Below are 14,688 nucleotides of genomic sequence, written 5' to 3'. Positions count from 1 at the left end.
GGCTCACCTCTTTTTCATCCCGGAGGGCAGTGACTTCGACCGACGAAAAAAGGAAATGGAACCGGCGCGTGCGTACGTTGTACACATAGTTGTACACTGCCATGCGTAAGTATTTGTGAAGTGTTTACATCTCTGTTATAATAGAATATCCATTGTAATTATTATAATTAACCTTTGCACTCGAGTGACTCTCATTTACCGTCAGACTTCATGCAGTACTATAAAATTTGATATTTAACACGTTGAATGCCATGGGTCACCGGTGACCCCCGACCAAATCGAATTACTATAGTTCACTTAATTAAACGACGATTGTATGAAAACGTTTCTGCGTTATAAATAATGCTACTCAATGCGATGACATTTAGCTAGATGAAAGTGCAATAATAATAACGCACCTCAATCGAATGATTCGACATTATATTTCTACTGTTTTGTGTGCGTTGCTCTATGAAATCGTGCGCATTCGTGTTAATATACGTTGTATAATGCATGAATTTGAAATATTGAAAAATAGCTTTGTATGATTTTTCGAGTTTCACAAAATATCTTTATCTCGGAAAGTGTTCCGAGTGCAAAGGAAAAATTCTCAGAAAAAATTAATATATTCATGTGACTACCATCGTCAGCAGAATGTTATTTTATAAACGTAATGTTATTTCAGAATTATTTAAATTATGATTATTCTTTTGTAAGGGATCGTGCAATAGATCCATATACTTGTGCAAATAGAATTAATTTTAAGGAACGAGCTGTCTAAGTTTCTAGGATATTATCAATTGTATTAATAATTATTGTATCAGGATACTAGGAATGATAAGTAACCGAGCGTTAAAGTATTAAAACGTTTTGCTGGAAGAGCAACTTCACTTTCACGCATGTCTAGCGCTGCGAATGTGTCCAAACACTTGTGCACGGCAGTGTACGCTCGCTTTCGAAAGCGAGAACGATCGCGAACGATCGCCCCGGGGCAAAATGTAGGTATGTTTTGCGTAAGAGACGGTGGAACAGCTGTTTCCAGGCGAAAATAAATTAAAGAAGCCCGCGAGGCGGGTATTTTAAGGCTTTCACTCGGCCGCCGGTCGTCGCGGGACTCGACGCGCGAGTCTTGTCGCTCGGATCGGCGAGATCGAAGGGTAAACATTCAAAAATCGATAACCGGCGCCTACAGACATCTTAATAAACTCGTCGATAAACTGCGATTGGAATTGAAATTATTCTGTAGGACACATCGAACTACTTTTTACACAATAGTCATTAAGAATCTAATTAGGCCTCCGGTAGCTGAAGAATGTCGTCCATATTTCGTAGGAAAATTTCGAATATTTCCGGTGAAAAAGTTCTCGAGTGCAAAGGGTTGAACTTTACGATTTCCTGTGTCAAGGGTTGGAAGTGCAAAGGGTTAAGTCACTATTTCTACGGATTTAACACTATTTCTAGCGAAACTCAAGGGAACCTTCCGAATTTTTAACTTAAAATAATTTTCCAAGTTCAACACCTTTGGAGTGCAAAGGGTTAACATAAGAGTCAATATAGAGAAAATCAATTTAGCCTAGAATATTCCAATGCTTTGAACATTCAAAACCCGCTCACACCAGTCGCGTCATTCACCTATTGCACATTCATCACTCATCAATACATCCATTCCCCATACATAACACGCGAAGACAAAATTCTTCGCGCGAGATCCCGTTTCTCAATTCGTTAGCGCAAGTGGCCAGAGTGCAAGAGGTTAGACCAGTGCAACCATTACCAAGAGGAAACGTTCATTCCATTCAGGATGCAGCGATACTCACGATGTTTCTGGCATCCCTCCACGTTCTCGGGCCAGTCGCAGGACCTAGCCCGTTCGTTGTACAGAAGCCCGCCGATGCAAAGTTGCTCGGTGGCGGTGCCGTTCCAGCAGGTCCAGTACCTGGTGCAGGAGGTCTCGTGGCCGAATATACCGTAGAGCCAATCGCAGTGGTCCGCCGGGATCGGCGGGTTAGCCTGGCGCTTGCCGTCGCAGTAATTCGCCCGCCAAGGGTAGTCGCAGCCCTCGGTCACGCCGCGATGTTTGCCGGCGAACACGAGGCCGTTCGGACAGTCGAACAGCTCCGGGCGGCCGTTCACGCATTCCCAGTAACGGTCGCAGTACTCTATGTCGCCGACCACGCGGGACTTCGTCTGGCAGGGGTCCTCCTGCTGCTGCTTCTGGCCGAGCGAGCCTGGAATGAAACGCTGGTTAGAATACGTTTCTTATCACGAAACGCTGGTTAGGATACCAGAAAAAAAATGAAAGAGGAGAAAGTAGTTAATGTTTTTTTCATGGAATGCCGTATATTTTGTTTATATCGCGTAAAAGCGTGTGTTCGGACAAATTCATTCGTATACTGGGGAGTGACCTTCAAGGTCATGCAAGGTCAGAAATGTCGATATTAAGAATACTTTGGAGTCATTGAAATGTTACCTTTAAATGGTACAATTGTGATACTACAAATATAGAAAAAATTGTTAAAACATGTAGAGGTTGCAATAAAATAGAAAGTCGAGTCTGACTCGACATAGGACTGCTAAGGGTTAAAGTTTTGAATGAAGTTCAAATGGGCGTAGCGATAGCTGAATTCTGTTCGAAATTGCGCAGGTTGTTTGGTTTTAGGAAGAGGCGTTTTATGCAGTTCTTGGGAATTCATCTGTCGCCCAAGGATTCCGGAGGCTCGTAATTGAATTGTGTAAAGATTCTTGGAAAGTTGTGGAATCGAAAGGAGGACTAGTATTTGCATCGTTTATTATGTAAATTATTCGGTCTTACGAAATCGGAGAGACATTTAGCGTAAATAGCAAAGGTGTCCTTCGGCCTTGTGAAAATCGAAAGCGGGAGCGACGGTCGAAAGAGAAAATCTTGTAAACATCTCTAGAATCGCATGAAATCAAGGGGAAAACGACTTTTTACTGTCCGTCTGATCTAAAATTAGAGAAGAAACCGATATCAGCGTTCACTGCAGAGGTCTCTAACCTCGTAAAAATTGAAAGCGGGATCGACTCGGGAAGGAATCGATGGAACGGATCTCCCCGGCGAGAAAAGCCGCTCGTAAAAGAGATTTACAGTCGGAAATTCTTTCCTCGAACAGAGAATGACAAGCTCGCCCGCCGCTAATGAACGTTAATTACGAAATCTTGCGGCCCACAGATCAAACATCAGTTGAGATGGCCTGGTTAACGCTAGAAACACGGGACAGCTCGAGATGACCTATTTCAGAATTTTCATTTCGCAATTGATCGAAATTATAAGAACCAAAAATAATAAATACTTATTTTACAAGCAAATACTCTTCTAATTTTAATGAGAAATTGGAAATGCTTATTTCCATAGCTCCAGTGTTAATCCACCGATTCCAACGATGACCAATGACTAACTCTTCGGCATTCCTTGAAAACGACGCGAAGAAACGATTGGTATCGACATATTCGCATTGCTTACCGCAATCTCAAGACCTCAATTCATTAAATTCCCTCATCAATAATCACTAACACACGAATATCGTTAATTTTTGCGTCGACGTCAGTTTCATCGAAGAAACAACACGTCTTTTCTCGAAACAATCTTTTCCAGTGATTCTTTCGTGCGTTTGAAATTGTGTTAGTTACAGTTATTCCACGCGACAGTGAAAAGTTGAGTTTCGCATTAAATTTCCTCATCAATAATCACTAACACACGAATATCGTTAATTTTCCATGCCTCAACGCCAGTTTCATCGAAGAAACGGCTCGTCTTTCCTCGAAACAATCTTTTCCAGTGATTCTTTCGTGCGTTTGAAATCGTGTTAGTTACAGTTATTCCATATGACAGTGAAAAGTTGACAGCGAACGCGCAGAAACGCGGGAGCAGGAAATTACGCGTTAATTCCATTAAGAAGGCCACTCGACTTAATAACACCGAGTCGCGCGACGCTTCGTTCCCTCGAAGAACGGCCGTGAGCCGCGGTATCGCGATTTCTCGTTGGATCCGATCGACGATCGGAACGCGCGTACCGTGAGTCATCGTTCGTTGGCACATCGATCACGGTGAACACGCTGTAATCGCCGATTTTCCTCGAGATACCGAATACATCCGAATTGTATCTGTGTTTCCTCGGTGAAAGTCGACCGTGCATTTCCCGATGATCTTCTAATCCGGATTCCTCTTTCTCCTTTTCGCCGTTTATTTGACATTCTTCCAGAGATTATCCTAGTAATACGTTACTTTCACCCGAGTAGTTAATAATGTTGCTCCTTTCAGTTCCTTATTGCGTACAGCGGCCAACGAAAGTGCTCCAACAACGGGATTCCGCTGGAATTCTCATTTTTACGGTGAACCTTCCCCGATTTGCTCGAATGTTCCTCGATTTTTCTGAATCCTCTCGCGGTTGATCAAGGTTATTCACTTTTCTGGCTTTCGGTGAGATCCGTGTAATTTTTAGTGAATATTTTTGGTTGATGCTTTGTTCGATAACGTAGAAAGATCGATGGGATCGACAGTGATACGTAGATTGTGAGTATTTCATAGGGTAGCCAAGTTTGAGATGTTTCAAGGAGATAATTGACTAGATTCTACAATTCTATGGGCACGTCCGATGAAACAAGTGAATGGAAATGACATTTTCTGTATAAGATTGTTGCAAATTCCATTTGAATCTACGTGGCATAGTTCTTTATCGAATTGCGCACGCTACTCCGTCAAGTTTTCTGATTTACGGCGCTAATTGTTAATGGCACAGTGCGTTGACAAGGGACAATTCGGTATTATCTTCAATTCCGCGGCGCTACGAATGCTTTTTCAATTGTCTGAGTTACGGCACGATTGTGCGCCGCGTATATCGCGTCATCAGGAACGTTTTAATCAAAACGACAAGGCGCGCTAATGCATTCTACTTACGTGATGCAGAATGCAATTCTTCGTGCGATACTTTCTCAGATGCGACTCCGATTGGAAAGGCGTTAATGTTCCTTATAATCATCATCATCATCGCGGTACACCCGTGAGAAAACAATGATACAATCAGCGAAACAAGAATGACCGGACGTGTTATGAAACTGTTATTCTACGTTGGAAATAATTGTTCATTAATTTATACAAATTATTACATTTCTTCTCTGATGTACCCATTATTTCTTTCTCACCGCTACGACCGTGTAATTTCGACGAGAAATATTTCTCTCGTTGATTACTCGATGGAAATCTTATACGACGTCATTACCATATTCCCAAGGTAAAACAAATGAATAAAATAATACTCTCCATAATTTCTCATTTTTCAAACCATCTATCTTTTCACCCTTCATCAGTAACCCTTCGTTACTCAGTGTAAAACGCAATTAACCAAACACTCCAAATCGAATAAACTATTCAAATGTAACCTTTATTATACGATAATAATTTTAATCAAAATCATCTAACTCATTAATTTAACACGTCGAATACAGATTTTATACAGCAGAATACACGAAATGGAAAAATTGTAATATTGAATCATTAGATTGAATTGCATTATTATTGCACGTTCATCTAGTCACATTAGGTAGCATTATTTATAATAGAAATGTTTTCAAATAATCATCGTCTAATAGATTGAACTATAGCAATTCTGTTTAAAATTCAGTTTAAACAAACTGTCTAAAAACGAACTCCCTCGTCTACTTTTAAACGTTTTCAAATAATCATCGTTTAATTGCGTGAACTACAGCAATTCTGTTTAAAATTCACTTCAAACAAACTGTCTAAAGACGAACTTCCTCGTCTACTTTTAAATGTTTTCAAATAATCATCGTTTAATAGAATAAACTACAGCAATTCTGTTTAAAATTCATTTCAAACAAACTGTCTAAAAACGAACTCCCTCGTCTACTTTTAAATGTTTTCAAATAATCATCGTTTAATTGCGTGAACTACAGCAATTCCGTTATAAAATTCATTTCAAACAAACTGTTCTAAAAAAGTAAATCACCCGTTCGTCATTAGTTTCCCGCGCAGATTATTAAGTTCTTCCGCAACAAAGAAATTGTCAAGCCTGAAGCGTCTTCTTAAAGAACTAACTAATCGTGAGACGCAGTTGCACCGGAGATTAATTTCCACGTTGCTCATCTCGGTGTGTTCCAGCGCGTCGCAGCGCAATCGTTTAACCACAGGGGGTGGGGAGGAGGGCGTAATACCTCCGGGTTCCTTTAATGGGTGTAATTCGGTCCCCCGGTCGTCAGTGGCCAGGTAGAAAAGTAAATAGTAAAGTAAGGTGGGAAGCCAGCTCGTACCGCGCTCCCAAGAGAGCACGCTTCGCTCCCAAGTGAAAGTGCCTAGCCTTGACTTGCAACCTTCAGGGCACCTCTTTCCTCCGTACCCATGCTCCACAAAGTCCGAGGTTCGATTCACTATGCTCCATGTAGCTCTCGTCTTACTTCGATAAATCAGAAGTCAATCGGGGAACCGACTGCCTCGGCGATCACCGACGCCATTAACGATAAAACTATCGAGCAGTTCAATTAGCTTCTCGAAATTTCTCTGTAGAAAGTCCACCGGTGCATCTGTTGCGACTTTAATTGATTTATAATTGGATTTTTACATTGGCGAATTAGTTTCTTTAATAATTTCTCGGAGAAATGTGTGTTATCTTTTTAATAATTGCGAAAGAAGGAATCTAGATTGGATAATTTTTGGTAGTTTGAAATGGAATTAATATTGGTTAATATTGGATATCAGAAGAATAACATTTAATTCGAATTTATGAGAATGACTAATAATTAATAATCATGGCTATAGTGAATGACTAATTCTTATTCCTATAATCTATCGATTGAAAATACTCAATAATCAACGAAACAATCAATTTATCGATCCAAACAGTCGAAGATTCTTCGTTTATCTATTCCCCAAGCGATATCAGAAGAATAAAATTTAATTCGAATTTAAGAGAATAATTAATAATTAATAATTATCGCTATAATGAATAATTAATCCTTATTCCTATAATCTATCGATCGAAACTATTCGATAATCAACGAAACAATGAATTTATATCGATCCAAACAGTCGAGGATTCTTCGTATATCTATTCACCAAGCGATTGAATCGGTCGAGAATCAACATCGGAAGTCACTCGATTAAATTATAACGATGACAACTGATAATTCGTGAGTTACATCATTGAACGAATCGTTGCTCCTACTTTTAAGGATCCGAATCCCGCCGCAGCGTTTCAATAAGAATGAAACTCCTTCCTCTCTTCGGTGGAATGCGAGCCGAGCAAACGGCCGGTCTCCCTATCTACGGTTCCGGGCCTTAAAAGCAGAACAGAAAAAAATCGGGACACACAGGAATCGTTCGGCGCGATCCTAAATGAGTTCCTAAATTTAGTTTCCCTAAGTAAGCGGCGAGGTGTAACTTATTACACTGCTGCCGCGGAGATCCACCGTGTCTTCGTTTTACATCGAAACGTGTTTTTCGGGACACGCGATGGATTTAGAATGCCGGTCTGAATGTCAAGGACTCGATTTATGCAAAACAGGATAATCTTATCGGGATGATCTCCTGCTCCCCGAGGTAAAAGTTGAAGCTAAGTATTCCGGACTATTTTTAAGAGCAGTCACGCGATCTTCGCATTCCTCGTGGAATATTTTCGAATTCCAATATCGAAGTTACTTCTCATTAACGTCAGTAATATACGCTTCACATTCGAACGAATAACATCAAAATATCTACAATTGTCTTCGATCCTTTTAGAAACGTCTTTCCATTCTTGTTTACCTTCACTCGAAGATATTACATTCCATCAGTCTCTAAAACTACCGAAGAGCCTATTATCCTTTCCATTACAAAATTAATTAGTTATCAACTCCATTTTAACTCATAGAATACATACACAGCGTTTGAAAGTTCCTGGCCAGATTTTTTCGTTGAGTCCGATACTAACTTGTTAAGTACTGTACAAACTATTATTACAATAAACGAGTATTATTTTTTTTAACTCTGACACCTTTGAATACTGAATTATTTACTTCTAAGAAACTATCCATAAAGAATCTAATTTTTTACAGTATCCTAGTATTTCTTTTATATCTCATAATAACAAACAAATTCTTAAAAATTCTTTCGAACGTCATTGTATATAAAGACAATATTGTTATGCCTATCCTTCGGTTCGACTGTCGCGTTGCGTTCGCCAGTAGAAATCGGCGGACCAAGGATCGTTACACTGACAATCAACATTAACCGGACTCCAGTAATTTCCTCCGTGTGCTCGATCGATGCGGTTAATGAAACGATCACTGGAACGAGCTCTGTTCCACGATCCAAAGGAGAAACATTCTGCCGAGAACGTTCTGTAATCCTGAAAGGCAGCAAACCGATCCATTTCGAAAGGCGCGGGATAGTTGCGCCGGAGCGCCGCCGTTGCTTTTCTTCAGGCATGCGATCCCCGTTTGCTCGTCGAAAAATCTAGGCACGCCGGACTAACGCAATAAATGCCGGTCGACCGCACCGGCCGGCCGGACTGGATCCGATAGATAAGGGAAGGAAAGCGAGATGGCGGACAGAAATATCGGCTTATCCTTCTGCGCTCGAGAGATGACCGAGAGTCATCGGTTCGACGCAGTAAAACTGTAATGTCTGATATTTAACCCTTCGACGAAGATTCTTTGAAATGAGCAGCGAAACCTTCAGCGGATGAAGTTAAATTATATATCGATTGCTGAATTAACCCTTAGCACTCCAGATGGTAGTGTAATCTATCAGCAACTGCAACTAATTTTTGTAGTATCTCTAGTGACAATGAAAAATGCTATAAAATTCCTTCGATCTTTTATTTTCCTTGTTAGTAGAAAATTTGGATGTGTAGAAAATCTAATAATTTTAGGGTAGTTTCTTTGATTCGTTAAAGTATTCAATATTATAACTGGTGAAATATTGGAGATTACAGAGTTCAAAGGGTTAATAGGAAAAATGGAAACTACTTTATATTTAACGACTTAGTTTTCTAAATATGAACAGTTGATCTCACCGAGATGTCGACATTCGTCTGCAAAGGCTAACCCTTTGCACTCGAGAAGTGACTCTCAGTCATCACGATTTAACACAGTAAAAGTATAAAATCTGATAATTAACCCTTTGCACTTGAGAGGCACCTCTCAGTCGCCAACTGATTTGACACAGCAAAATTGTAAAGTTTGATATTGAATATGTGAAGTATCGAAAGAAAATAATTTCCTCTCTCAACAACGTACGTGCGTCTCGCCAAGCCAATTTAAGAAAGTCTTCCGCATCTCATTAGAAAATATTGAGTATCTCCAGTGGAAAACTTCTGAAGTGCAAAGGGTGAACTGTCGCGAAGAAACGGTGTGAATCAGTTCGATTTCGTGGACTCGTCCGATCGGCTATCACGAAACACGTCGGAACCGTTAAGCCATCGTCGCCAACTTTGTAGGTGGACACATCCCCGGTTAGCCGGCTCGGTTATGTAAGAGAGACTCTTATTAGCAGTGTCGTGGCATCGGGTTACTTTCCCTTCCTTTACGACTCCTTGTAAAGAAGTAAGTGCCCGCAGTAGGTCAACAGTTGCTTCTAACAATAAGATTCAAACGCGAGAGCGTTTCCACGTTGGAGCCTCTCTCTAATTGTTTACGTTCCCGAGACGACGCTCGAGGATTGTTATTAATCGCGTTTCTCCTGTTCTGATTCGTTTTCCTTTGGTGCCCATGGATTTTAATATTTATTTCTGAGTTCTGAACACGTGATTGTATCTTATATGAAACGTAATTAAAACTTTCAATGGTGTATCTTGTAACTCTAGGATCGCGTCAATTTGGGGCATACTGAATTTTGTGTGCATTGATTGGTGAACGCTTACGTTGATTTTGACTGATGCGATTAGACGAATGTGTACTTTAATTGTCTATTCTGAAGTCAATTTTGGAGATTTAAGTTAATGACCAGCAATTTCTTTGGGAACAGTAGAATGAAGGGTATTATGAATATTTGTTAGATTTGTAGTAAGTGTCATAATTTTTATAATATCTGTAATGTTTATAACAGTTAAAATATCTGTACGATTTATAGTATTTATAAGATTTACAATGTCCATAATATCTATAATATCTATAATATCTATAACACCTAATATCAATAATATCTACAATATCTAAAATATCTATAATATCTATGATATCTATGATATCTATAATATCTATAAAACCTATAACATCTATAACACCTATGACATCTAAAATATCAATAATATCCATAATATCTAGAATATCTAGAATATCTAGAATATTATAATATCTATGACATTTATAATACCTATAACACCTATAACATCTATAACATCTATAATATCAATAATATTATAATATCTATGATATCTATAATATCTATAATATCTAGAATATCTAGAATATTATAACATCTATAACATCTATAACATCTATAATACCTATAACACCTATAACATCTATAATACTTATAACACCTATAACATCTATAACATCTATAATACCTATAACATCCGTAACATCTGTAACACCTAAAATATCCACAACATTAACATCAGTTTTTCCACTCAAATTAGAATCGCGACCGTCACAAATATGCGACGTCCCCAGCGAACGCGTCAAGAACGAAAGTGGAAAACTTTCACGGGCCGTTCGCGAAACGCTCTGCGTTACGATTACGTTTCGACTCTTTGCTGTCGCGGGAAACGCGACCGATCTTTCATACCCGGCGTACCTACAGGTGGTTCTCAACGCGTGGAAAGTTCGACGCGGGAATGCCGGCTAGGCAAGGTGTCGTCCGACGATCGCGTGGAAACACCGCTGAATACCTGGATTAGTCATGCGTGACGCGTTTTAACATACGAACGGGCCCGTTTCTATGCAACCTCGTCGCCGGCCGTTGCATCGCGCGCCATGGACCGAGAGAAAGGTCGATCTTTCAAGATTTTTCTAAACCGGCGCGCGAACACGACGAATCGCCGATCACTTACGCGCTAACTTTCTCGGGAAAGAAAAATATCGAACGGTTCCATGGAATTTTGAGTCTCCGCTATCGACCGATCGAGTTTGAATTTTAAATATGCTTCAGAATGTTCATTTCTGCGAAAAATAAGAGCAAGACATTCAACTTTGCTCGAATCAAATTGAAGCTGTACTTTCAGTGAAGTTTTCATTCAACTATTCTCAGTGATAGAATAATAAATTATATAATAATAATAATAATTTAATAATAAAAAATAATATATTAACTTCGCAGATGTTTACTTGGAAAAACAGAATGTTACCAAATACTTCGTTTAACGCTAAAACCACTGTATCGTGATTAATAAGTGACTAAAAAGCTAACAGCTGTCTCTAAGAAATTATTCAAGAAACTGATTTAGCAATACGCAAACTTAATGTTAAATCAATAAAATCCAGTGGATGCATTCTCGGAGTTTCTATAAAGGAATTTCAGACTCAATTTAACCACTCCATGGTTGTTGTATTAAGATGCCAACGAAAATTCTCTCGATACTTCACTCTCTTAACCAGTTAACTGTGGAATTTCGATGGAAAAACCTCTCGTTCTGCGCGCGATAAAATCGAAAAATGGAGAACGAATACACGTAGAGTATATATTTTAATGAAAGATCAAAGCGAAACAAAGTAGAATTATATGTTCTTGTGAAAAAATAAAGAATTCATCGCTGAAACACAGTTAACACGTTGAATGCCATGGAGGTCACCGGTGATCCCCAACCAAATCGAATTACTATAGTCCACTCAATTAATCCACGATTATTTGAAAACATTTGTATATTAACAATGCTAACTAACATGGTCACATTCAGCTAGACGAGCCTGCAATTCAATCAAATGGTTTAATATTCAATTTCTTCCATTTCAAGTATTCCGTACCGCGAAATCGTGCGGCATTCGTGTTAACCGGTTAAGAAACAAAGATTGCAGCATTATTAACATCAGATTCACGTAACACGTCGATTCAACCGAATTTTATAAACATTTGCTAAACGCTCACGACTTCGATGCAATTACATCGTGCCTCTATCTATCGTTAAACCCTTGAACTCCAAAATCCGAACTATAAATACCGAACATAAATTTCGATCTATACAACAAATGTCCGTAACCCTAGTGTAAAATTCACGACAAACGATCGATTCCAACGAAAACGAACTCCTTTCCATTCCTCCGAGCGACTTTCGAAAGCGAAGAATTTTCGTCCCGCGTGTTATTTTTTAACGAACGGGGACAAGTGAAATTACTCATTCGCAGGTACCCCGAGTGAAAAGTGCAACGGAACCAGGTACCCGGAAAATTGCAACGCGTGTCCAAACCGGCAACGCGACAAAATTCGCGCTGAAAAAGTAACGGCCGCGCCGCGTTCCTTCCTGAACGTGGGAATAAGCGAATATCGGCGTCCTTCCCGGGACCGGTAGAGAGCCGCCAGCCGGCCGACAGCCACTCGATAGTCGAGGGCCCCACCTTCTCGCGTTCCTTCCGTAAAGTGCAACGTTCCGCGTCAAAAGTCAGCTCATGTAATAAACGTGCCACGCCGTTTACGAGACACGGCCTTACTTCCTTTTCTTTCCCCCGCGAGCCGTTGCCTGTCCGGTTTCTTACCAGGCATTCGACGAAATGGATGCTTAACCCTTTGCATTCGATATTATTGATGTTTTGGATATAATATTCTATGATATTTGTTCGGTGTTATTGTTGAAAGATGTTTTAGATGGTAGATTTGAGGAAATTTCGAATTAAGGGTTAATTTATGCAACGACCATTTTAGCTTGCCGTTTGTTATGTTTTGGATATAATATTCTGTGATATTTGTTCGGTGTTATTGTTGAAAGATGTTTTAGATGGTAGATTTGAGATAATTTCGAATTAAGGGTTAATTCATGCAACGACCATTTTAGCTTGCCGTTCCGAAGCTCGTTAAATCGCGGAAGATCTTTCAACATTTCTTTCGAACTTCTTTCAAGGACTAGTTCTCACGCTCTAGTTCACAAAAAACAGCACAATTCATTCCCAACGACTAGCATTATCCTTTTTGCGTTGAGAAATTTCTCCTTTTTTTGCATCCGAAGTCGCGTCGGCGAAAAGTTTCTCCTTTGCATTTCCATTATTTCGCAGCGGACGAGCGTGAATAACAGTTTTTCCGTTGATTATGTCACTGTTTCCGGATCCAGATCGTTCACAAGGAAACGGCGCCTGATCGACATGTTTTTATTAACCTTATATCGCCAATCTCCATGGAACAAGTGTTCACCAACATTGTAGTCACAAAGTTTATGTTCATTTTATAATCCTTACACGATGATAAAAAGTGTTACTGATAACAGGACCAATAAAAAGAAACATTACTGAAAACAGTACTGATGTTTAAAAAATTTGATCGACATTTCAGTGGCAGTACCTATTGAATATCGTTTAGTGATCCAGGGTCAGGATCAGGGTAATAACAGAATATTACCGAAAACAGGATTAATGATAAAATATCATTTAAATAGAGACAAGTAAACGAAAATTAGGATCATCACTTTGTCCATGGTTTAGTGATGGTGTCTATTGAATATAAATTAGTGATCTAGAGCTAGGATCCAAGACTAACGACAAGATATTACTGAAAACAAGATTGATAAAAGAAAAATTAGGATAATCGCTTTGTCGATGGTTCAGTGATAGTATCTATTGAATATAAATTAATGAGGGTAAAGACTAACTATAAAATATTACTGAAAACAAGATTGATAAAAGAAAAGTTAAGATAATCGCTTGGTCGATGGTTTAGTGATGGTGTTTATTGAATATAAATTAGTGATCTCGAGCTAGGATATAAGGCTAGCGACAAAATATTACTGAAAACAAGATTGATAAAAGAAAAATTAGGATAATCGCTTTGTCGATGGTTTAGTGATGGTGTCTATTGAATATAAATTAGTGATCTAGAGCTAGGATCTAAGACTAACGACAGAATATTACTCAAAGCAAGATTAATCAAAGAAAAGTTAAAATAATCACTTTTTCGATGATTTAGTGATGGTGTCTATTGAATACAAATTATTGATCTGGAGCTAGGATCTAAGACTAACGACAAAATATTACTAAAAACAGGATTAATCAAAGAAACTTAGGATAATCACTTTGCCAATGCTTCAGTGACAGTATCTATTGAATTACAATTTATCGATGCAGGGTTGAACACCGATTTTAAGAGGAGCGCACGCGCGTTTCCGTTCGGTCGACGGGAAAGCGTTTACGGAAACGGCCGGCGACTAAATAAACAATTACCCCGGTATTACGTGTCCGTACACCGGTTATCCCGGCCTCGCGAAAAAATAATCTCTATAATAAAAGTGCGCGCGGCCGCGGTAGAAAGTAGAATCTCTTACGTAAAACGTGGCGGCGGCCCGGAGAGGATCGAGGCGAGATATCTCGATATGCAGGAGGCACGCGTGACGTCTCGTCTCGGTTGTAACCGATTTTGGGGGGCTTCCGAGAATACGTCCAAGTAAAAGTTATGACGATGAATATTTTATTAGGTGGATCACGTGGTCGGTGTTCCAAAGACTAACAATGGCTCCTTTATTCTCAGATGATTTTTAAGTAGCTTCCAACAGCGCCCGAGACTCTTCCTCGTTTTAATGAAATTCATTTAATGATTGATTTTTAATGAGTTCAGGTTTT

The 14,688-nt window shown here is 39.4% G+C and overlaps 1 protein-coding gene across 2 annotated transcripts in view; it reads right to left on the bottom strand.

Moving 5' to 3' along the window:
• Positions 1-14,688, bottom strand: part of LOC116430669 (protein obstructor-E) — a 119,507-nt gene that overhangs the window by 4,356 nt on the left and 100,463 nt on the right. For both annotated transcript variants that reach the window (XM_076371852.1, XM_031985139.2), the window contains one exon: positions 1,797-2,207. In XM_076371852.1, the coding sequence (XP_076227967.1) occupies positions 1,797-2,207 (411 nt within the window). The remainder of the gene's footprint in view (positions 1-1,796; positions 2,208-14,688) is intronic.

Source organism: Nomia melanderi, chromosome 11, assembly GCF_051020985.1.
Source record: "Nomia melanderi isolate GNS246 chromosome 11, iyNomMela1, whole genome shotgun sequence".
NCBI classification, from domain to species: domain Eukaryota; kingdom Metazoa; phylum Arthropoda; class Insecta; order Hymenoptera; family Halictidae; genus Nomia; species Nomia melanderi.
This window is presented reverse-complemented; position numbering and strand designations above follow the sequence as displayed.